The sequence below is a fragment of the Equus przewalskii genome, chromosome 13 (genome assembly GCF_037783145.1).
Source record: "Equus przewalskii isolate Varuska chromosome 13, EquPr2, whole genome shotgun sequence".
Lineage (NCBI taxonomy): Eukaryota > Metazoa > Chordata > Mammalia > Perissodactyla > Equidae > Equus > Equus przewalskii.
The window spans coordinates 46,987,798-47,012,375 of record NC_091843.1 but is presented as its reverse complement, the minus strand read 5'-3'; the positions used below and the strand labels follow the sequence as shown (position 1 = coordinate 47,012,375).

General features: G+C 43.4%; 1 protein-coding gene and 1 long non-coding RNA gene across 5 annotated transcripts in view; one reads left to right on the top strand and one right to left on the bottom strand.

The window, feature by feature from the left end:
• Nucleotides 1–15,927, top strand: part of GRAMD2B (GRAM domain containing 2B) — a 129,952-nt gene extending 114,025 nt beyond the window's left edge. For all 3 annotated transcript variants that reach the window (XM_070569365.1, XM_070569366.1, XM_070569367.1), the window contains one exon: nucleotides 14,900–15,927. In XM_070569365.1, the coding sequence (XP_070425466.1) occupies nucleotides 14,900–15,343 (444 nt within the window). In that variant the 3' untranslated portion in view covers nucleotides 15,344–15,927. The remainder of the gene's footprint in view (nucleotides 1–14,899) is intronic.
• LOC103557447 (uncharacterized) lies at nucleotides 7–24,357 on the bottom strand. 2 transcript variants are annotated; one of them, XR_546470.2, is made up of 6 exons: nucleotides 24,203–24,339; nucleotides 12,752–12,855; nucleotides 9,369–9,529; nucleotides 8,288–8,442; nucleotides 2,951–3,088; nucleotides 763–1,310 (listed from the first exon to the last, which is right to left on the bottom strand). It is a non-coding gene; the product is annotated as an uncharacterized lncRNA (long non-coding RNA). The 2 variants fall into 2 exon arrangements; XR_011525157.1 differs by lacking the exon at nucleotides 2,951–3,088 and having other exon boundaries at nucleotides 7–1,310; nucleotides 24,203–24,357.
• Between the last annotated feature and the right edge of the window lie 221 nt (nucleotides 24,358–24,578).

The window sequence follows — 24,578 nt, the reverse complement described above, 5'->3', positions numbered from 1 at the left end:
ACAAAATTGTCACTATAGATACATTTATTATATATATACCATAAACCACGTGATACACATGCACACACACACACAAAGCAAGGGAGAAAAATATGCATAGCCGCTATAGCCTTCATTTCTGTAACTAATCACAAAGATATATTTATAACCATCTTCCTTCTTTTTTTTTTTTAATGATTTTATCTTTTTTCCTTTTTCTCCCCAAAGCCCCCCGGTACATAGTTGCATATTCTTAGTTGTGGTCCTTCTAGTTGTGGCACGTGGGACGCTGCCTCAGCGTGGTTTGATGAGCAGTGCCAGGTCCATGCCCAGGATTCAAACCAACGAAACACTGGGTGGCTTGCCGTGGAGCGCACGAACTTAACCACTCAGCCACGGGGCCAGCCCCACCATCTTCTTTCTTACCCTACCCATTTCATCTTTTCTTTGCCCTCAGAAAGAACTTCAGCTGGTCATGATTCTTTACCTGGTGAGGTGACCCAAATCTTTATTCCCGAAGGGTCTGCATTCTCAGAGCCTTTCTTTTCTTTCTCTCGTTTTTTGTTGTTGCTGCTGTAGTTTGGGGCTGTTAGTTCAATGGCAGTAGTAGATTAAAAGGAATATTTGGCAGTCTTAGCTTCCAACTCAACGGAAACATTTGTCCCGTCAGGAGCCAAAATCGTCAAACCAGCAGAGCTCAAAACTGCAAGGATGGGTGCCGCCGAGACCAGCTAGGCAGCCTGCCAAAGGGGCGGACAGAACTAATAGACAGAATACAAACTATATTATTCAATGGGACAGGGGACCATCAGCCTCAAGGACTGAGGTGAGGTCCCTCGGTTCGCCACATATTTATTTTCGGGTAAAGAATCACAAGCAATCACAATAGCAGAAACTCATGCCTGCAGGGACACGCAGGCCAGAGTCCAAAGGTTCTATTCTTCATCCCCTGAAGCACACCAGACCATCCCAGGTCATTCCCTTGGGGAGTATCTTAAGGACAATCAGCAAGGTATGCAGGCAGCGTTCTGTTCCTGCAAGGGCCAGGCGTTCCTAAGTCCCTTGCCTTCATTCCCAATAACATATTCCCCTCTGGCCTGAGAGTCCAAAGCACAAGCAATCTGGTATAATGATTATGAGGATCAGCAGATCACATACCCCACCAGTCACCCATTTGGAATTTCTTTTTCCTTAGGCTTAAAGCCTAGCAAGAATGCTGCTATGATCTCCTGCAGCATTTCCCCCTTTTTGTTTTTGTAAGAGGAGGTAGGCGATCCGGGCAGCTTCTCTCTTAGTCAGGTCTCAGAAGGTTTTTCTCGTGTATCTGAGGACTAAGCAGAAAATAATGAAAAATATACATCCTGATATAACAATTCCAATAAGGCCACTGCCAATGGTTTTTATCCAATCAGTAGGAAACATCTTTGATAAGACAGTATGTATACCATCAAACAGTTCAGATTCAGGTAGCAAGGATAATTTAGCATCTTGCATATGTTTTACTTTAACTTGCAATAAATCTATATCTAATGTGAGATTGTCCTTGAGGTGGCTCTTTAAATGCCACCTTATAGTGCTCCAGGCATGCTCACTATCATCCTAAGGATGTGGTGTAATACAGAACTCAGTAACATTCCAATCACATTGCAGTCTGACTAGCTTTTTTAAGTTATGTACTTCAGCTCCCAATATTAATACAGCATTTTGCAGATCCACTAGCTGTTCATTGACTCCCTGATCAATTCTTATCCTACTGTTCCATGCTTCACAGGCATTTTCGGGCCATTGTTGAACAAAGGTAGTGGTTTGAATTGTTTGATGCAGTGCCATCCCAGCAACAGCGGCAGTGGATGCTATTGCTATAATGCCTGATATAGCAGCAATTAATAATCCTATAAATCTTTTAGATCTTTTTAAGACTTTCTGAATTATTTGTAGTAAGGCGTGGGTATCCGGAGATCCTTCCCACGGCCTATTTTGACCTACTGGAAGCCAAACGCCCAAACGTCGCCTCAATAGCATATATGAGTGAGAATCATTGTATAAGGAGCTATTGAGACAAGTGTATAATTTGCAGTCCTTACAATCCACAGTTTTATCTGCTTCATTAATAGATACTGTACCTATGGCCAATACATATGGATCTCGGACTCAGGCTTTGATGTAAAAAGTCCAATTGGCGGATGTGTTGAAAGACAATTTTGTGTTCTCATAGTTTCCATCCTAAATTCTGAATCGCCTTAGACTAAAGGCTAGTTTCCATAAGTCAATCTGTGGTCTACCCATATTAAATTGAGGTTGCAGAGGAGAAAAATCCTTCCCCGTGCCATAAAATGGGATATACTCTATGTGTTGTAATACTGGTGTGCTTACACCCTGAAATTTGCCATCTTAACCTTTTATAGGGATTGCAGGCAGAGTCTGTATGGGAGCAATTTGAGACTGTATACCTTTTGGGGGACCAGTCCCATACTGTTCCATAGGTAATCAAAATTACCCCCTCCGTCCCGCGACAAACATCCCAATGTATTCGATCAATTTTATCCACACATAATCTTTGACCAGCACACACTGGACGATTTGGAGCCGTAAGATTGTTTGGGGGGGCAATAGAATAGTGGAAACTGTAACCCGATAACATATGTAACTGTGCTTGGCTATGATTTCTATCGAGCATGTAAGCAGATAGCCAAGCCTGTGTAGTGAAATTTAAACAGCCTCTTCCTCTTCTTATGCAAATAGGCCAAGGGTCGAAACCAAAATGAGTTGTTTCATATGGGGTACCTTCTTCCTTTTCAAATATAGGTAGACGGACATCCTCGGGCCCCAAGACCCAGGATGAATCATTAACATATACAGGGACAGAATTTTCTCCCCAGTTCACTACTCTGATCAATGGGGGGTTAGGAATGTAAGCCCAATATGTATAAGTACTGTTATTCGGCTGGGCTATGGCCCCGGATATACTTACGGCCACCAACACCAGGGCGAACATCGCCAGAGCCAAGTTATTTGGAGTGACGGGTTTCTTTTCTTGTTCAAACACCTTCTCTGCTTGTTGAGCCAATTTATTTATTTGTCCCCAGGTTGGAATTGATGTACGATGTGTCTGTGGCAGTGGGAATGTGATTTTAGTAGTCTTCAGGCTTAAACCCTGAAAACGCATCACCAGTGGTTCATGAGCACCCCGCCAAGAAAACATCCATTCGCGGTGGACGTCCTACATTAATCGATGTTTTCTTGGCGAGGTGCCCATGATATGGCTTAAGATGTCTAGAAGGAACCCAGATCGGCTTTTCTAAATCTCCTGGTGAAACACAAGCAAAACCTCGTCCCCCTGTTATTAGTGACCCCCTATTCCATGTATTACTCCCAGGATCGAACCAACAGATAGATGGTTTGTTTTTCTTCGTCTGCTCTTGTGCATAATGCTTTTCTGCTGGGGTTCCTTCCTCATATGGTTGCAAAAAATTCAAAGTGAATAATGCTTTGTAAATTCTTTGTGGAGGGGAGATAGTGGCATCTCCCCCTTTTTGTTTTTGTAGCATGGCTTTCAGAGTTCGATTTGCTCGTTCTACTATGGGCTGTCCCTGAGGATTATATGGAATGCCTGTAGAATGGCGGATAGCCCAATCTGTTAAGAATTTAGCAAGAGAGATGCTGGTGTAGGCCGGACCGTTATCTGTCTTTATGGCTTTAGGTCGGCCCATTACTGCCATACAACTACGAAGGTGCATTATCACATGTTTGGCTGTCTCTCCCGTAGTGGCAGTTGCCCAAATATAATGAGAAAAAGTATCAATACAAATGTGTACAAATGACATCTTCCCAAAGGAGGGAATATGAGTATCATCCATTTGCCAGAGGTCATTAGGCTTTAAACCTCTAGGATTAACTCCTGTATGAGTTTCAGGGACTATGTTTACTTCTTGACAAGGGGGACAAGTTCGTACAATTTGATTAGCTTGGGCCCATGTTAAGTCATATTGCATCTTTAAACCTTTAGCATTACAGTGAGTTAAAGCATGAAATTGTTGAGCATCAGAAAAAATTGGGAATAGTAATATATCTGCTCAGGCGTTTCCCTCTGTGAGAGGACCTGGAAGAGAAGTATGGGCTCTGATACGGGTTATGTAAAATATGTGGTGCCAGTTACGAATGGTGGTTTGTAGATCATTGAAAAGAACATACAAAGAATCAGGAAGATTTAGTTTGATAAGTGCTGTTTCAATCAAATGTGTTACTTGAACAGCATATTGGGAATCAGATAAAATATTAATAGGTTCCTGGATATTTTGCAAAGCATGAGCGATCGCTTTTAACTCAGCCTGCTGAGCTGATAATCCGGGGATATCTATGACACAGGTATATGCTCCGGTGTAACCGGCCTTATGATTACTAGAGCCATCTGTAAATATAACGTTGGCACCGGACATAGGAGTCAATTTAGTGATCTTTGGAATGATCCACTGAGTCCTTTGTAAAAATTCTAATACAGGTATTTTGGGAAAATGATTATCTATTTTTCACACATAATCAGCAAAAGCCAATTGCCATTTCATATGATTTTGAAAACATTGTGATACTTCTTTGTGGGATAACATCAAGCAAAGAGTATCCAGGTCATTTCCAGAAAGTTGTTTAGTTCTTTCTCCTCCCCGACTTAGTACTTCAACAATAAGATCTAGGTATGGGGGAATGGATTTAGACATATTATTAAGTAAGAATATCCATTCTATTAAATTATTTTGCTGCATTAGGATTCCTGTTGGTGAATGGGGTGTAGAAATAATATATAATGAAATTGGAATACGAAGGTTGACTCTATGCGTTTGGGCAGTTTGAATATATTGCTCAATTAGTTCTAACTCTTGATTTGCTTCTTTTGTCAAGCTTCTAGGGCTATTTAAATCGGAATTTCTTCTCAGAAGAGAGAATAAATGTGATAAAGCACACGTAGGTATTCCTAATTTTGGTCTTAGCCAGTTAATGTCACCAAGCAATTTTTGTAAATCATTTAAAGTAGTGATTGAGTCCCTCTGAATTTGAACCTTTTGAGGTCAGATAGTGGTTTTTCCTACTATTGTGACTAAGTAGAGATAAGGTTTGGTGAGTTGAACCCTTTCTGGGGCTATTTTTAGCCCCGCATGATTCAAATGAAGTTGTAATTCTTGGAAGACAGTAGACAATAAATTAGTGTCTGGGGCTGCACAAAGGATGTCATCCATATAATGAATAATATACGCTTGTGGGTACTTTGCCCTCACGGGGTCTACAGCTTTAGCAACACAATTTTGACATATAGTAGGGCTATTCAACATCCCTTGTGGTAGAACAGTCCAATGAAACCTCTTGTATGGCTCGGCCAAATTAATGGAGGGCACAGAGAAAGCAAAGCGCATTTGATCCTTTTCATGTAGGGGGATGGTAAAGAAACAATCTTTCAGATCTATGACTAAAATTTTCCAGACCTTTGGTATCATATTAGGACTCAGTAATCCAGGTTGTAAGGCACCCATAGGAATTATAGTAGCATTAATAGCCCTCAAATCGGTTAACATTCTCCATTTTTCTGTTTTCTTTTTAATTACAAAAACAGGAGAATTCCAGGGGCTAAGCGTCTCTTGATATGCCCCTTTTCGAGCTGTTCATTAACTAATTCTTTAAGAGCTTCCAATTTCTCCTTTTTCAAAGGCCACTGCTCCACCCACACAGGTTTGTCAGATTTCCACGCCAATGCTATAGGCGTCGGTGGGGGAAGCTTTATATGAGCGGTGGCCTCCATTAAAAAGGCGAGTATCTTAACCCATGCTTATTCTGTTTCCCATTAGGGGCTACAGGGTTTACTGTTTCCTGTAATTGCTTTCCTAGTCCTAAACCTGGGACATATTGTTGTTTTTCCATAATTTTTTGTGATCGCTCACTATAAGAATACCTGAGGAGGAATATATATTTCTGCTTTCTATTGTTCTAACAAGTCTCATCCCCATAGATTAATGGGAAGATCAGTGACATAAGGCTGTAAGGTAGCCTTTTGTCCATTTGGCCTCGTGCAATGTAATATATTTGAACTCTGCCTCAACGCCTGTGCTGCCCCAAGGCCGATAACTGAAATCAGGGGAGGAGTGGTAGGCCAGTGATAAGGTCAGTGTTTAGAGCTGATGATGGAGACATCTGCCCCGCTATCAATTAAGCCATCAAATGTTTTTCCATTGGTGTTCATTTTGCAGGTTGGGTGAGGTTCTAAATTTTTTTCAGTAAGGAAAACCCCCGCTTGCCCCGTACTGCCAAATCCTCGTTGCCCTCTAGTTTGTTGTGAGTTTCCTATAGCAATATAGGGCAAGATTAAAAGTTAAGCAATGCTATCTCCCTTTTGTATCTGCCAGGGAATTGATGTAGACACCATAACCTTTATTTCTCCTTGATAATCACTATCTATAAACCCAGTATGCACCCTAACCCCTTGTGAAGTCAATCCTGACCTCCCTAAAAGTAGTCCAACCGTGCCTTTAAGTAAGCGACCAGATATCCCAGTGTTAATCTGAGGAGGCGTTTCAGCAGGAGTGACTATACAATTCTCACTGCTGGTTAGGCCTACTGCAGCACCTCTGCTGTGGGGTGGGATAAATCCAAGGCACGGCCGTGTAATTATTGGTGTCGTTTTCCTGCTTCTAAGCAGGGAAGGCCCCCTCGTCTGTCGGGGCTGGGAGCCCGCCCCTCCGGTAGTTTCCTGATAGTACATTCCCATTCTTATAACATTTAGATTGGCATTGACTAGCCCAGTGATTCCCTTTCTGGCAACGAGGACACAGCCCAGAGATGGCAGGTGTTTTCCTCACTTTTTGGTTAGAGCCATTATCACTTTTCTGCCTTTTTATCCTGCATTCCTTTCAAGTGTGGCCCGATTTCCCACAACAAAAACATACTCCGGGAAATTTGCCCACTCGCAGACCTGCCATGGCTTGTGCTAACATCTCCGCCTTCAAAGTCTCAGTTCCCACTCCCTGGCACATTTTTATATAATCAGTCAAATTACCCTTTCCCTTAAATGGCCCAAGCACCTTCTTACAATCAGAATTAGCATTCTCATAAGCCAGTAATTGTAAAATAGTGTCTGCTGCCTCTCCATTAGTTATCTGTCATTTAATAGCTTCTTGTAGTCTAGCAATAAATTCTGTGTATGGTTCTTTAGGCCCTTGACTGATTCTCTGAAATGAGACCGTGGCAATACTTTTCGTCTCAATCTTTTCCCACGCTCTCAGGCAGCAGCGTCTTAATGGTTCTACAGCTTGATCCTCCGTCCTTAGCTGATTTTGTCGTCAGCCCAAGGTCCGATGCCCATCAATTGTTCTAAAGATATCGGAATCTGTCCGGCCTGATTATGCGCGGCTGCTGTCTCCGCGTGATCTTGCCACCAGGTATGAAATTGTAAAAACTCCCCAGGGGCTAAGACAGTCTTTGCCAAAGTTGACCAGTCTGCAGGGATCAGTGTATTGCCCTCAGCAATCCCCTGAACTATCCCGACTGTGAAGGGAGAGTTAACTCCATAATTCTCAACGGCCTGTTTTAACTCTTTTAAGATCTTAAAAGGGAAAGGATCATGAACCGCCTTACATATGCCATTGAGATTTTGAGGATCAACACCAGGAGCCCCTCTCTCATGAACGGTTACGGGGAATGCCACGTGAAGGGCTTCCAGATCTCCCTCCTTTACTGCTCGTCTAATTCCCATTTGTAAAGGTGAAAGTGTGGGAGCCGGAGGACGCTTAGCTATGGCGCCGCCAACAAACTCCAGAATGAGTGGAGGAGGGAATGGGACCGGAGCGGGTGGTGGAAATATATCATCAGGCTCAGGTGCTGACGGCCACATGTGCTCTTCCTTTTAGTAGCCGTCTCTTCAAGGACTGCATAATCAGGGCTCTTTATGTGATCAGTAAAGGAGGCCCCACCTTCGCTGTCTGTCTCTCCTTCGCTCCCCTTTGAGGAGTCCTGGGTTTGGAGGGGCTCTAGTACGGAACGAATTAATGATCAAGTGTTCCATATAGTCACAGGCATCAGAATGCCTGTCTGATATTCTTTCTTTAATTCAGTTCCCACCTTTTCCCATGATTGTAAATCTAACGTACCTAGAGTAGGAAATCAAGTACAATGGTTCTCTATGATTTGCAACAACTCAAACAATTGATTTTTACTGACCTTAGCCCCCACTGCCCTCAGCAATTGCCTGAGTAAGCAGATGTAAGGGCGATACCGTTCTGTACTTTCAAAATTACCCATTTACCCTGTTGAAACTTCTGGAAGCACTTACCGACACGGGGAATCTTTTGAGGCCTCACACCGCTTCCAGCTTCCGCACCGCTGAAACTCCACCGTCGCTCTTTGGCGGCTCTTCCTTCGTGCCCCACATTGGGCACCACTTGCGGCCAAGACCAGCTAGGCAGCCAGCCGAAGGGGTGGACAGAACTAATAGACAGAACACAATCTATATTATTCAATGGGACAGGGGACCATCAGCCTCAAGGACTGAGGTGAGGTCCCTCAGTTTGCCACATATTTATTTGCGTAAAGAATAAATTTGGGTAAAGAATCACAAGCAATTACAACAGCAGAAACTCATGCCTGCAGGGACACGCAGGCCAGAGTCCAAAGGTTCTATTCTTCATCCCCTGAAGCACACCAGACCATCCCAGGTCATTCCCTTGGGGAGTATCTTAAGGACAATCAGCAAGGTATGCAGGCAGCGTTCTGTTCCTGCAAGGGCCAGGCGTTCCTAAGTCCCTTGCCTTCATTCCCAATAACATATTCCCCTCTGGCCTGAGAGTCCAAAGCACAAGCAATCTGGTATAATGACTATGAGGATCAGCAGATCACATACCCCACCAGTCACCCATTTGGAATTTCTTTTTCCTTAGGCTTAAAGCCTAGCAAGAATGCTGCTATGATCTCCTGCAGCAGATGGGAAGCAAGAATTCTACAAGTAGGTTATTAGTTGTAATCATGAAAGGAGCCATTGCTGCTCCCAACCTTGACTCTTGGACCCATGGCTATAGGAGAGGCACACGGATATTGGCTTCTGCTTCACAGCATCTACTGCATCCTGTGTGACAGAACCACCTGCTTTCAGGGTGTCTCTCCTAACTGGCAGCTAACAGGGGGCTTCAATAGGCCATGATCCTGTCCTGTTAACCAGCAGCTTCTGAGTGTTGGAGGATGTGGTGAAAACCAGTGGATTCAATGGGCACGTCTCCTCTGCTGAAATGCTTTTGCCATGAAATGAGCTTCTTGATCAGAAGCAATATGGTGTGGAGTGTGGAATGAAGTCACCACGCTGGTGAATAAGACAGAAACATTATGGGTAATGAAGGCAGATCAATATTGAGAACACATACCTAATCCAAAGAAGACAAATCTCTTCCCACTCCATGCTGGAAGAGGTCCAATGTAATAGTCTAGCCACCAAGTGGCCGGCTGGTCCGCAGGCGAATGATGCTCTATTGAAGGTTCAGTGACTGTCTCTGCTGTTGCCAAGGCAGGCACTCAGCCAGGTCGGCTTTGGGGAGGGGAAGTCCATGTGGTTGAACCCAGAAGAAAACATCATGATAAGTGATATATATTCTCAATTTAAAGATTAACATTTCAATGGGTTATTTTAGATTGAAGGCAGAGCATGGACTCTTGCCCTTACAGCGGCACTTCCAAAAAACAAAAGAGATATTCACAGGTTCCAGTCTTCCTCCCCATCAGCACTGGACTGGTTAAAATGCTATTTATTCAGTGAGTGCTCTGTGAGGAAGTCAGTCAGAGCCCATGAGCTGTCAGGGAGGTGTGAAAAAATTTCCTAGACTGCTTGGCGTTAAATGGTTCTGCTAAATATTTCAGGAGAGAACAGTGGTGAACGAACAATCTGCCTTTCTGCCACTGCACTTTGCCTCATTTTTAAATGTGGCAAAGTTTCACTCAAGGGTTAAACTCACTCATGGGAAATTAAGCCATTTCTTGCTAAATTAAGAAGTAAGAACAACAGTCACATGATAACATTGGGGCTCTGACACGGTTGATCTGTGTAACGTGGCATGGAGGATGCAATGTGCTGTCAGCTTTACAGATAAGCATATTGTGACCCAATTTGTTTGCCAGGCAGTTGTTCCAGAGAGGTAGTTTACTGACAGAAGAAAATTGAAGGCAGATTACTGACTGCGCAATCAAAGCCGAGTGGCTGCAGAACTGAATAAAATGTTGTGTGAATCCAGAAGTCACCCTGGAGTAAAGAAAATTAAACAGCAAGGAGGAAGAGGGATTAACTCACAACAAATGCCAGGTGATTTCTACCTGCGTCACCCCATCCAACAGTGACCTAGTGAACAAAGCCCAGTAAATTTGACTCCATCCTGGTTCAAATGCCTCCCCAGGAGCAGAATTCTATAGGCAACCTTGGTAAAAGAAGTGAATAAGCTTTGGGTCAACAAACATATCCATTTGCTATCACTGTTTTTTAACTTTTAGGAAAACTTAGATTTTCCACTGTATTTTACATCTTGTTGTATGACCAGTGAGTAGTACTAGATATTGATGCTTCCTCTAACACTATTTTCTCTAAGGCCACAACATGAAATTCAGCTTAAGGCAGGCCTGTCTTGCAGGCTTGTGACTGTATTGATCCTACTGCCCGAATGGATTTTTAAATGAATTTTACAAGAAAATAACACTGTATGTGGACTCTTTGTGGGGCTTGAGCCCCCTCAAGGCTCCTGATATTCTTCCTTGTACTTTCAATGTCAAAAATAATCATTAATTTCTTTTTCTTTTTTTTTTTTTTGAGGAAGATTAGCCTTGAGCTAACACCCACCGCCAATCCTCCACTTTCTGCTGAGGAAGGCTGGCACTAAGCTAACATCCATGCCCATCTTCCTCTACTTTATACGTGGGACGCCTACCACAGCATGGTTTGCCAAGCTGTGCCGTGTCTGCACCCGGGATCCAAACTAGTGAATCCCGGGCCGCCAAAGTGGAACATGTGAACTTAACTGCTGTGCCACCAGGCCGGCCCCAGGAATAATCAATAATTTCAAAGCACAAGTGATATGAAAACAGATCTCTCAAAGTGCGATGAATGTGGTGGTCATTTGGAGCAACAGTAAACCTTTCTGAGCAATTGATTCCTGTCTCTTTTTGAAGGGAAGAGTATTAAATTGGGTGGGAATCCAAACTCTACGTCAAGTTGTAGTCTCCAGAAAGATTTTGGAAATACGCCCTCCCGTGATCTAGCCAGAGAAGGAAAGGACATGACCGGGTCCAATCAGAACTAGAGTCTTCTTCCGTTTTTACATGGAGCCTAATGAAGGTTAAAAGTTTGCTAAATGTTATACAGGGAAGAGGTGAGGAATATGAGATAAGGACACTTGTAAAGCCCTTGAAGCTATAAAATAGCATAAAACTGTGGGAAAGGCCATGAGCTTTCTATTTGGTTCTGCTGCAAGTAAATATTCACACATGACCACACCTGCCGCTGAGGTGGATACCTAAAACGAGGAACACTGTCTTCCTGGAAAAATAGGAGGTGTATCTGTTTCTAAATCAATATTGTTATAGTCTTTTGTTTGGGTACCGTCAGGTTTTTTACATGTGGAGACTTGCTGACATTAGGGTAAATATTAATAAATCAACCCATGACGATTATAAAGGACAAAATCTGTCACTCCCATCCTCTGCTTCCAACTTCACAAACAGGACCTGAGACAGTAAGATTAAATAATTCTCTGGAGGCCAAGCAACCAGGACTAACCAAAGGGGACTTGCTGTAGACAATTCTGCTTTCTTTCAAATCTGGGAGCTCATCAGGTGGATATTTTTACTTATAACATTTGTACCATCTAGACCCTGATTTAAAGAAATGAACAAGCATGGAACTTAGTTTTTCCTCCCACGAATTTGGTTTTCATTAAGTATTTAGGATCCCATAAACACTTTCTTATTTCATGTTTGATAATATTTTTCTTTTTTGGCACTTGGCACCAATAATGAATACAGCACCAAACAATATAACTAGACACTGTAATTCCCTGATGAGATTCTAATTTATTCAGCTAGGACACAAGCACTGCCCAAGGTTGAAACACTTGAAGCTTTAGCTGCTCATTTTCCTAGGTATTTAAATCTCCCTATCTTTCAAGCTGTCACAGGCACACGGCTCTCCTAACTTACTCTGGGCCTGCAGAAAACACAGGCCGCCAAAACAAAATCGCCATGTTCTGCCCCTCTTTCTGAATCTGATGATTCTGAGGCTGTGAGCCAAGTCTGCGGAGGAATTCTTCGGTTGGGCTGTTTTAGTTTGCAACTCTGCTTCCCCAGGGATTTACTGGCAATGAGATTAAAGGTCCTCCCGCCAAAACAATGTGATCCAAGGAATGCCTACCACAGAATCCTAGGGAGGGACATGTTTGTTAAAACAGATCCCAAAGCACCTGCCCCATGGCCAAGTGGTTAAGTTGGTGCGCCCCGCTTCGGGGGCCAGGGTTTCATCGGTTTGGATCCTGGGCGCGGACGTGGCACTTCTCATCAGGCCATGTTGAGACAGCGTCCCACACAGCACAACCAGAAGGACCACAACTACAATATACAGCTACGTAATGGGGGGGCTTCGGGGAGAAGATTGGCAACAGTGGTTAGCTCAGGTGCCAATCTTTAAAAACAAACAGATCCTGAGACCCCTCATCAGATCTCCTGAATTACAGTCTCTGGTGGTGGGTTTGGGAATCCAGGGCCACCCACTTACAATAGAGAAAAACGGTTCAATCCAAATTGGCTCTGGTTGTAAACCATGAGGTCCTTTAGGAACGTAAAGGAACATCCTTTGCAAGCAAAATCCAAGTCCAGGAGCTGCGGGAAAGAGGAAGAAAGCAACATTGCGTTCAGCTCAGGTTAGGCCCTGAATTCCTTTAGGCCATCCCAGATTCCTTTTTAGCCCTGAGGATGTGGCCTAGGACTTGTCTTTACCGATGCACAATACACTGGTTACGCCTATTCCAGATTCATTAATGGCAAGAGTAGGTCTAAACCACTGTCAATACAGAGCATGAATAAAAATGTTCATTGAGAGATGCCAGAGCACATTTCAACCAGAAATTTCCATTGACGTAAACTCAGGAGTGCATGTCTAAAGCAGATCATAAACAAGAGCATCTCCGGAGAAAAGGAAATGTTTGTGTTCCCAAATCAGAGGCAGAGGTCCTTGAAAATACCACATTGTTGGCTCCCAGAATGGGGCGCTCTCATGCCCTAAATGACGAATCAGGTCCATTTGTTCTGCTTTGTATTTCTCACTGTTTTTCTGCACCGGTGGTGAAATTTAAATAGATTTCATCCGCATCAAAGAAAATAAATTCCTCGGTGGACTTTAAATGTTAAGAATTCTGAGATGTGTGCTCTTCTGTCTCAGAAATGAGAATGCACTGAAACAGGAAGTCAGCCTCACAAAGGGGAGGAACCTCAGAGAAATATAACTTAAACCTTTTTGAACATATTCCATTTAGGGGGACAAAGTCCCCCATAGCTTGCCCACCTCATCCATTCCAACTTTCCCATGGGGAAAATAAAGGCTTGATAACAAACAATTACAAGAGAGGAACAAATCAATCAAAATGGTAATAATGGAGCAATTACATTAAGAACAAAAACAATTACCAAAAGAAAACCACAATAATAATTTTACAAATACATTATTTAATACAAAAACATCAACACCTCCAGAGCACAGCCAACTTAAGTGATGACTGATTTTTAGGGTGATGGCATAATTTGTCATCCACACCATGACACTTGTGAAAGTAAAAAGTGGTGCTATGAATAATTTCATCAGGACAGCAGGCATACACCAGAACTGCCCCAGGAGATCCAGGGGTCATGGTCACCTAACTGATAATTCACAAACAACATATCTTTCCACAAGAGTGTGGGTATTCCAAGCATCTAGATGTGCACTTGCTCAGTGAAGACTTTGCAACATTATTGGTGGTAAAACACTGAAAGCAAGGCTTCGGAATTCTCTAGCAACAGGCTGATTCTAGTGGCAAATACTCATGACAGTTTTGGCCTTCTTGCACCTCAGAGATTTAGGTCAGCCTGACTCCAGTCCACAGGGTCCATATCCACAACCCCCTCAACTCTCATGTCATTCAGTTCCAAATATTTCTTAATTTGGGGTTCTTCTTAAATGTATGAGTTCCTTTTAAATCTAAGAGTTCTTTAGTAATGTTATTTGGTTCCAACACATGAGATGTTTAAGCTATTCTTCTGTTACTAATTTCTAATTATATTGACCATTATGGTCAGATAAGATAGTCGGGATGATATTGTTCCTTTTGGAATATATTAAGGTATCCTATATGGCCTAGTGCGTTATATTAGTTGGAGTTTTCCAGGGAAACAGTATCAATAGGCTATATATTGTTATATGAGGAGATTTATTATGGGAATTGGCTCACGCAATTATGGAGGTTGAAAAGTCCCATAACATGCCATCTGCAAGCTGGAGACCCTGAAAAGCTGGTGGTATAATTCAGTCTGTGTCCCAAGGCCTGAGAACCAGGAGCTCCGATGTCCAAGGGCCGGAGAAGACAGATGTCACAGCTCAAAAAGAGAGCAAATTCACCCTTCCTTGCCTTTTCAATCTATTTGGGCCCCAAAGGATTAAATGCCCACCTACATTGGTGAGGGCAATCTTTTTATTCAGTCTACTGATTCAAATACTAGTCGCTTCCCAAGATGCCCTCACAGACACACCCTGAAAGAATGTTTTACCAGGTGTCTGGGCATCCCTCTGCCCAGTCAATTTGACACATAAAATTAACCATCAAATGTGTGGTTTACTCTTTTTAAAATATTTCGTTTATGCTCAAAATGAATGTATTTTTCTGTTTGACAGGTCTCCCATTTTTTACTTCCTCGTGGTGCCACTTGTGTGTCTGTGGATGCTGTTGACTTGGACACCACTGTCTTCATCAGTTTCCCCAAAAGATCCAGCACAAGTTCCTGCGTGTATAACTTTCCTGGTGATTTGAGAGGTCCCGGGGAGAGCGTTCATCATGCACTGTCCAGCCTCTGCTACCACACTGCTCTCCCTCCCCCCTCCCCCATCTCTCAGTCTGCCCTTTGCCAGGGTCCTTGCTCACACCATGTGACCTTCCCTGAGCATGTACCACAGGCAGCGGCCCCTCCAGCCAGCCAGCCTCCCCACCTGGAGGGCTACCTTCTGTCCCCGACAGGGCTTCTGCCTATATTGCCTCCCCAGAGATGGAGCCCTCCCTACAATGATTTGTTTACCAGCTGCAAAGGGAATATGATCATCTCCATAGGTTGCACCAAGTGATAGTAATTCTAAATATCACATTTATTAGGTAACTTGAGAACTTAGTTCTCAGCCCAACATACTAAAAGGGATCACAATATGCCATCCCAAAATATGCCATTTGGGCATAAGGATTATTTTGAGCTGAAGGCATTTAAGTCGCTGAAATCTCTTATCTACCTAAAAGCAGAACCTCCCAAAAGAACTTAACTGTCATAAATCCCCTCCCTGAGAAGAACTCTAATCTAATCACACCCAAACAGACATTGTCACAAGACTAGCATATCTCCATCTAGTCTCCTGAGTGTCCACTTATCTCTCCAAAGTCATTTGTTTCCCCATAACTGCCTCTTCTCCCTCTCCCCTTCTCCCACTAAGTTAGGTAGATAAGCCTCCAAGTCTAACTACTTCTTGGGGTTTTCACTTCTTTTCTGTGAAGTCCTTCATACGTGTAAAATTATTAACATCAGTAAAATCTGTACACCTTTACTCCTGTTAATCTGCCTTTTGTCAATTTAATTCACAGGCCCCCAAAAACGAGAGTAACAGAGTAGAAGAAAAGTTTTTCCTCCCCTACAATATCAAATAAAGTTCATGGAAATTTGTGCGTGCCACTTATCTATTAGAACAACAAGAAAAATTCTGCATTTTTAGATCAGACCTGGCCCAGCCAGGGGCTGGCCCGGTGGTGCAGCAGTTAAGTTCGCATGCTCCCCTCCGGTGGCCTGAGGTTCACCTGTTCGGATCCCGAGCATGGACCTATGAACCGCTTATCAAGCCACGCTGTGGCAGGTGTCCCACATATAAAATAGAGGAAGATGGGCACAGATGTTAGCTCAGAGCTAATCTTCCCCCCCCAAAAAAAGATACACATTTAAAAAAAAAAAAGACCTGGCCCAATATCAAGTAAAGTTCATGGAAATTTGTGCCATTCATCCATTAGAACAACGAGAAAAATTCTGCATTTTTAGATCAGACCTGGCCCAGCCAAAGGACCTTGATATTTCCAAGAGTTCTGGAAGAAGAGATGCGCCAGTGAAGACAATATTCCTAAACCCAGTGACTTGTGAGCTCAAAGGCAAAGTTATCAAGCGTTGAGAGTATGGATTCTAGAACCCAAACCTCTAGATTCAAATTTTTCTTCTGTGACTTCCTAATGGTGAGGTTTGGCAAAGTACCCTATCTTTTTACGCACTATCACATCACATGGGGATAATGACTCACAATTCTGCAGGTCTGTTGGAAGCATTCAATGAGGTAATGAGCACAGTGATGCAGCAATGGGGTCACCACGTGCTCAGTGCTACTGCTGTTGCTGGCATCTTGGGAAGAGAGCTAGGCCTCACCTACCAGGAATGTTGTATGCATACCTCCCCTTTATGGTTTTCTTTTTTTTTTTAACTTGGTTAAGAATCACTTGTGTTAGAGACGAGTGCCTTGTGATTGAATGGAATTAACAACAAACCTGTCGTTTCTCTTTCTGAGTGACAAATTAGATGAACATTGTCTTCCTCAAACAAACAGTAATAGGAACTTGTTACAAAGTCCTTTTTTATACAATCTGCCCTCAAGTCACAGAAAAATCTGGTAAAAAAAAAATGTTCATGGGGGTCGGCCACATGGCCGAGTGGTTAAGTTCGCATGCTCCACTTTGGTGGCCCAGGGTTTTCTCTGGTTCGGATCCCGGGCGCAGACATGGCTCTGCTCATCAGGCCAGGCTGAGGCAGCGTCCCACATGCCACAGCTAGAAGGACCCACAACTAAAATATACAACTATCTACTGGGGGGATTTCGGGAGAAAAAGCAGAAAAAAAAAAAAGAAGATTGGCAACAGTTGTTAGCTCAGGTGCCAAGCTTTAAAAATGAAAAAAAGTTCAGGAACACATTAGTGTTAACATTTTATAGATGAGGAAGCTGAATTCCAAGAAGCTAAATGAGTTGCCAAGAGACTCAACTGCAGGGAAAAGCACTTGGATCCAGGTGTTCTGGTCCAAAAGCCCAGCCTCTTTCTACCACACTCTACGCCTCAGGAGTTTGTCCGAAATCCAGAGGGTAAAGCTTTGAAAAATGTCATAACTAGTTGGAAAAAAAAAAAAACCTAATTCCAAAAGACTCCCAAAATTAAAATTATTGTCAACTACATGTTCTATCACATCTCATTAACCATCAAACATCACCAGCAAGCTATTACATGGACCGGATTAATACAACCATTGTTTAAATAACTGACTCAGTTTGCATTTTTTGTTAAATGTAACAGTAGCTCAAGAATTTACATTTTGCCTCGAGTTATGCAAACCTTCTCCAGAAACTTTGAAACGAGTTTGATTTTGATCTTGTTGGGACAACTCACCTTTGCTTAAGGGCAAAGTGTTGGGCTTGGTAGCCTCTCAAAATGCATATAGTGCTACAATCCTATGACTTTACTGAGACCTGAAGTTTAAGCAACTGTTTCCTTCAACAAAAGAGCTTCATTTGTCCCAGAATTGGGTGTGCCTTAATATCTCTGCCACACTCAGTAGGCTAGGAGCAGCCGTGGGGGCCTGGCCTCAGTGAACCCTGGTGACAGATGTCAGTGCACCGCGGCTGGGCTCTTGGTCAGTTACACTCCCTGCAGTTGGAGGTTTGCAGAGCGTATCCTAATGGCCACCACACTCTCCCACCCCATTTTATAGGTAGTGAAATTAAGTCACAGAGAAGTAACTTACCAAAAGTCAGAGCTGGTTAGCAGAGGAGCCAGAATTTGATGCTCTGGTCCCAGAAGGCTTGCTGGTGACCATTATGCTAGACTATCTCCTATCTAAGTCCACACTTTCTGCACCTGCAGAAACTGTCTGAAGTTCACATCAGTGTCTTTAACAAACAATCACAAGCATTTCACTTGTTCTACAGTGATCAAGAAAAGGAAGTCTAGAGCCATCCCTGATGGCCTAGTGTTTAAAATTCGGTGCGTTCCACTTCAGCATCCTAAGTTCAATTCCCTGTCCTGGAACCACACCACTTGTCTGTTGGTAGCCATGATGTGGCAGCAACTCGCATAGAAGAATTAGGACTTATAACTAGAATATACAACTATGTACTGGGGCTTTGGGGAGGAAAAAACAGAGAGGAAGATTGGCAACAGACGTTAGCTCAGGGCAAATCTTTCCCAGAAAAAAAAAGAAAAGGAAGTCCATAATAGTTCAAATAGATGTCCATATAAACAGCTAATATGTTTACAAACCACCAAAATCAGGAGATCAATTCCCAAGCCTAGATAACTACAGAGCAATCTGGAAAAGTGACATATCCAGAGTGACTCTTGAGCCCATAATATGGGATAATTGAGATTATTGCTATTTATTTTTAATAGCACAATGACATCAGAAAACTCTACTATTTCACTAGGTCCCTCAAATCTTAGAATACTGGAATTAAGTTTCCATTGTCTAGGAACACATGAGGGCAAAATGTGAATGGGAAACCAGGTAAATAATCCTGTATCACGGCATGAGGTTTTTCTTAATAGGCTCAAAAACATGTCTCAACACCATGGTTTATGTCCTAAAAATAAACATTTCCAGAAAAAGTTTCCTTTTCAGAGAAGGGACTAGAGAAATGAAAGCCCTGGGAACCAAAGCTGCACACGGGCTGCCGGGGCCTCCCCACGGGGCCCGGAGGCTGAGCCACGTCTCACGGCTGCTGCCTCCAGCCCAGCTCCTGCAGCCAGTACGGGCTCTCTCAGCCCTGCGGCAGCACAGCCACCCTCATCTAATTCTCCATGAGGCCGCAACTCCTACAGCCAGCACCCATTGCCCGGGAACCAAAGACATGAGGGACCAAAGTCACTTCTCATTTCAACCTTGCACAGAGGCCCAAACTTCCCATTTCTTAATAATTCCTGGGAGTAAATCTATTAAATTGTTCAAGATTCCTAAGGCCAATGAAAACTCCCTGCATTTTTCTAATGACGACTTCAGTAGTATGGGGCATTGCTTCTAAATGATCCCAACTAAATAGGGTCTCCTGTGTTTTGGGAAGCCATGCAGCAGAGAAAATCCACATACTGACTTCCCTCCCCATTCAATGCTGCACCTGAGGTCACCCATTTTGGAATCTTCCAGCTTCCCTAGATCCTGCATCATACATGGCAGTTTTCTTGTCCTCTTTCTGGGCCTCAGACTTGCTTAATAAAAAATATTCCATGAGTCTTCCTCTCTCCACATGTGACAGATGGCCAGGAAACTTAGGTTTTATTTGAAAAAAAAGCCATTAAAAGCAATAACTTATTTGGGTTAATTTGATTTTGTTTCCTTATGATAACTCAGGAAAACAACTGCCAAGTGTAAAGGTCCCAAATCTTCTAAATCTCAGACTGGTCTGGATCTGCAGTGTGTGTGGCCACCCCCAGCAACGCACACACACACACCAGTCATGGAATGTTCTGGGCTCATAGGACTACAGCTACAGCCAGCTGTCACATCTGAGATCCAGGTTTTACTGAAAAGTGGGCCAAGAGGGGAATTCCAGCTGGGTGGGGACCAAGGGTGGTTTTTCCCTCAGATTGGGTCTGTGAGAATGGGGAGGTGCCTTTTCTCACAAACGAGCACAGCTTTCCAGTGCACAAACCCGAAAGAATTTCTCTTCTCTGAGACCTGTGTCAGCCCCGGGAAATTACCCACCGGGTATAAAATGGTCCCTGGCCTGTTTTGTTTGTTTGCTTTGTCTTGGGTAAGCCTGTCACCGAGTACCACCCAAAATACACCAAATTACTTTTGCTGTACTTGTCGCTCAAAACGTTGTCTTTTTCACTTAAGCCTATGAAGTTCGTCTTGGTAGCACTGGATATGGTGATTGTCAATGCTGAAACTCTAAAAGCAACTCATGTCCCAGCCCTGGCAGGAGCCATTTGGCCTGTGGCTGTTCAGTGATTATCAACTGAAAACAGTGACAGTGACCAAAAAGAGCACAGTGATGCGAAGCAAACCATCTCCCCAGCTGCCCCACGGATCCGCCAGCTGAACGGCAGACGGGTGGGCAAACGTCTTGGAGAAATCAGAGAATCGCTCTGGCTAAACTCTGAGTTTTGTCATGTGAGATTCAGAAGAAAATAAGAGCAGATAGATAACGTGATTTTGAGGTCTTACAACTTAATTAATGATATTAACATTGTGTACAAATTCAATTTTATCCTCTGCCTGGGCTTCAGAGAGGGCAGGAGACAAGCCAGCAAGAAGAAGAAACTTTTCCTGACGGGAAAACCCGGTAAGTGGGTTTTTCCTCGGTCCTAGGGGAACTACGTTCATAGACGCACATACAGCGAAGTGGCAGTTTTTCTCTTTCCTAATTTATATTTTATTGGTAGAAATAGGCAGTCTAGTTCTCTCTCTTGCAAAGGCAGTGAGAGAGCAACAAAGAGACAGGGTCACCCGGGTAAGGACGCTCGTGCATCAAAGACTATGGACCCAACATGGACATATTGATGATGAAGAGAAACAAGTTACAAACGATCATGTACACAGAATTATTCCATTTTTGTTTTTTAAATGACATAGAAAATTATTGTCCCCATGGGACAGAATTCCAGCTCTCTTCCAAGCCCTGTGCAAGTGTGGACCACAGGTCCTGGCCCACGTCCCCTGCCTCACTCCAGGCCTCACTCCCACACTGGCCTCCTCTTCCTCCTCCTGGGAAGTCTGTCAACTGTGCCAGCCTCCTTCAAGCTGGAGGGGAAGAGAGCCTTCTCTTCTACCTCTCAGCTTCTGCGCCTGGGCCTATGAACTGAACTGACAAAAGACAGACAGACAGGAGAAAAAACGTGCAAATTGTATTTGATGTTAATATTCTCCCACGGCAGGAGGGGCTTCCTAGAGAAGTGGAAACCCCAAAGAGGCAGTTAGACCCAAGGGCTTATACACCACTTTAACAAAGAGTGGTCAATTGTAGAGACATGAAGACAAAGGAAAAGTGGGTTTGTGCTAAGAGCAGTAAATTGTAGGCAAGTGACTAGGAAATACATGGGGGAAACTAATGGAAAACAGGGTCATTTTCACAAGGTTTGTTTGTGCAGACTCATCTTGCGTCAACTGCCTGTCTCTGATAATAGGAATGTTCTCCCCTTCCTGGCACAGGGCGGAGAGGGTGGGGAAGGGGGGCACTTTTCCCACAGGAAAGATATGCCCTGCTTTGAGGGAGAAAGCAGAAGGAAGACAGCCCTTCCTGCATCTGCTGTTTCTCAAGTGCCTTCAGCTCAAAATAATCAGTATGCCAAAGAGGGCTCGTCTGGAGCGGGGTGTTCTGATCCGCTTCACTGCCCCGGCTGTATGTTTGCCTGGACAGTCAGCTCTTGGCGTCACTATTGACCGCTCTCAGCAGAAATGTCTCCTTCTCAAGAAGGCCTTTTCTGACCCCCTCGTCTAAGTTAGGATGTTCCCTGCTCCTCTCTCACCTCATCATTCTGTATCACACTTGGTTTCAAATATCTCAATTTGTAGTCAATGTGTTCGTTGACTGACTTGTTTATTGACTTTGCCCTCCTCTAGACCCAGGGGCCAAGACTACGCCTTCTTGTTCTGTGAGGTCTCCCAGCTCTGAGGACAGTGCCTGGCACAGAGTGGGAGCTCCATAAACATATGTTAAATAAACGCGCACCAGAGACAAGGACACACATCCACATGTTAACTGTGTTTGTCTCTGGCTGGTGAGGTCGTGACTGCCAAACGTCTTCTCTCTTGCCTACCTGTACTTTCTGGATGTTTTTCTTCAACACTCTACTTTCATAAGAAAATAAGTTATTTGTACATTTAAAAAAGATGATTAACATGAACAACATGATGAAATGCTTTCATTTTAAGCAGTCATGTAACTTAGTTGTATACAAGCCCAAGGCTTTTCAATAGCTTCAGAACATTTCTGCAGTGATTTCTCTCTTCTAAACTTGACCAGGGAGACTACGACATTGAATACAAGGAAGGGGCAGTGAGCCTTGATGAAAAGATCATGGGTTTCAGGTTCAGCCAGATCCAGGTTTCCATAATGACTCTTCCAGTTCCCAGCTCTGTACACTTGGGCAAAGAACCTCAACTCTCTGAGCCTTATTTTCCTTATCTATAAGTTACTCATTTAAAAAATATGCATTTTCTGGGGCCAGCCCAGAGGTGTAGTGGTTTAGTTTGCACACTCCACTTCGGCAGCCCACACTTCATAGGTTCAGATCCTGGGTGTGGACCTACACACCACTCATCAAGCCATGCTGTGGCAGCATGCCACATACAAATTGGAGGAAGACTGGCACAGATGTTAGCTCAACACCAACCTTCCCCAAGCAAAAAGAGAAAGATTGGCAATAGATGTTAGCCCAGGGCCAATCTTCCTCACCAAAACAAACAAAAAAAATCCATTTTCAGCATTGTTTTATATACAATATTTTGTTCCTGGTAATATTCATGCCTGCTATTTTAAGTCAATTCTTCTTGAAAAAAGTACGCAAACTAAAACCTCATCTGTAGGTTGAACCAAATAAACTGCCAATATTTGACCTTTTTTTGTTTTCAAAGTTGTTTTTTGGGTGAGGAAGATTGGCCCTGAGCTAACATCTGTTGCCAATCTTCCTCTTTTTCTTTTTTCTCTCTAAAGCCTCAGCTCACAGTTGTATATCCTAGCTGTAAGTCATTCTAGTTCTTCCATGCAGCAATGCCACCGCAGCAATGCCACCACATCATGGCTTGATGAGCAAGCAGTGCTAGGCCTGCACCCAGGATCGGAACCAGCAGACCCTGGGCCACCTAAGCACGAACTTAACCCCTTGGCCCTGGGGTCAGCCCCCTAACAATTTTTTAAACTTAAAAACAAAATGGCAATTTGATATGATTCAACATAACTGGTGTTTTTCTACCTGGGGGTTCAGTAGGAAGCCTAACGATTTGGACTCCGCAGCCAGCCCAGGCATCGTCCAAACCAATGAAAATTTCCAATACGGCTCAACCTGTTGGCCCAGTCTGCTTTTTGGTCCCTGCTAGTTCAGGGTCCGGAGGCATGCAGACTATCACTCTTATTTTAAAGACCCATGACTCCAATTCCATTGATAAAGTTCCCAATTCCATAATTGTCTGGGCTTAATGGGAATTCCCATAGAAAAAAAGAAAGTATTATGTACTTAAAAATGAAGGGAAAGAATTTTCTCATAAAGCTGTTCGTCTTGAGGTATAGCTCATAGACTGCCCCCTCCCCACTGTATGCATGTCACCCACAGACACTCCCCTTTAAAAAGACAGAATTTCCTTGTTCCTTTATGGTTAAGAAGGTAAGCGCAACACGGTTAGACAGCCAGTGTATATAGGAAAGAACTAGTTTAAGAAATAAGAAAACATGCCACTGTCAAGGAAGTTCTCATTCGTTTGAGCTGTCAAACTAGGTAATAAAGAAATTCAAATTCTGTAAAGGAAACCAAGAACAAGAAATTGGTTCGAGTAACACAATAATAGGAGGAAATCTTTAAAAAAGAAAAAGCAATTGGTTGCCTTCTCCTTACGTCTAAGAGCGAAAAAAATACCCAGGTGGAAGGCGTCGGGAACATCAAACTTCCTGGCTTGTTGCCGGTTGCAAGTGCACAGATATTTTCAGCCTAATAGGACACATCAAATACATCAACATTTTAATGTACTAATTTGTTACTAACATTTCTAAGCCAAGGGGTAAGAGGGAAAGAGGAGACACGCTCCACACTTGTGAGTGGATAAATGTGAAATAATTTAGCAAAGAAAATAACTTCAGCTTAGGCTGTCATAAGATTCTGTGCACCTCTAACTGGCATGGTTTTCTTTGGTCATCCCAGGTAGATTTAGATTTTTCAATCCCAATCTCTCCTTGGTCCTCAGAAATGCAAATGTTAAACCAACATACCTGTTACGATTAGGTTTGCCTGCAAGTAAGAAACAAAACACCAAAATTACAACAGCATGAACGAGATAGAAGGTTCTCCCTCCATCTCAGAAGAGCCCAGGTCCGCAGTCTAGAGCTGGTGTGTCTGCGCCCAGAAGCCCTCAGGAAGCCAGCCTACTTTTACACATGGCTGCCCCTTGCTGCAAAGAGACTGCAAGATGCTGTCTTTAGTCCAGGCAGCCATGCACCCACTGTAAGAGGGAGAGGATGGATGCTGGAGACGGTAGCGACCTGTCTCTAGCACAACCAAATTCTACCAAACACAGAAAGGGATCAGAATATGCCACCCCCAAATATGCTACTTTGGCATAAGGATTATTTTGCACTGATGGCAATT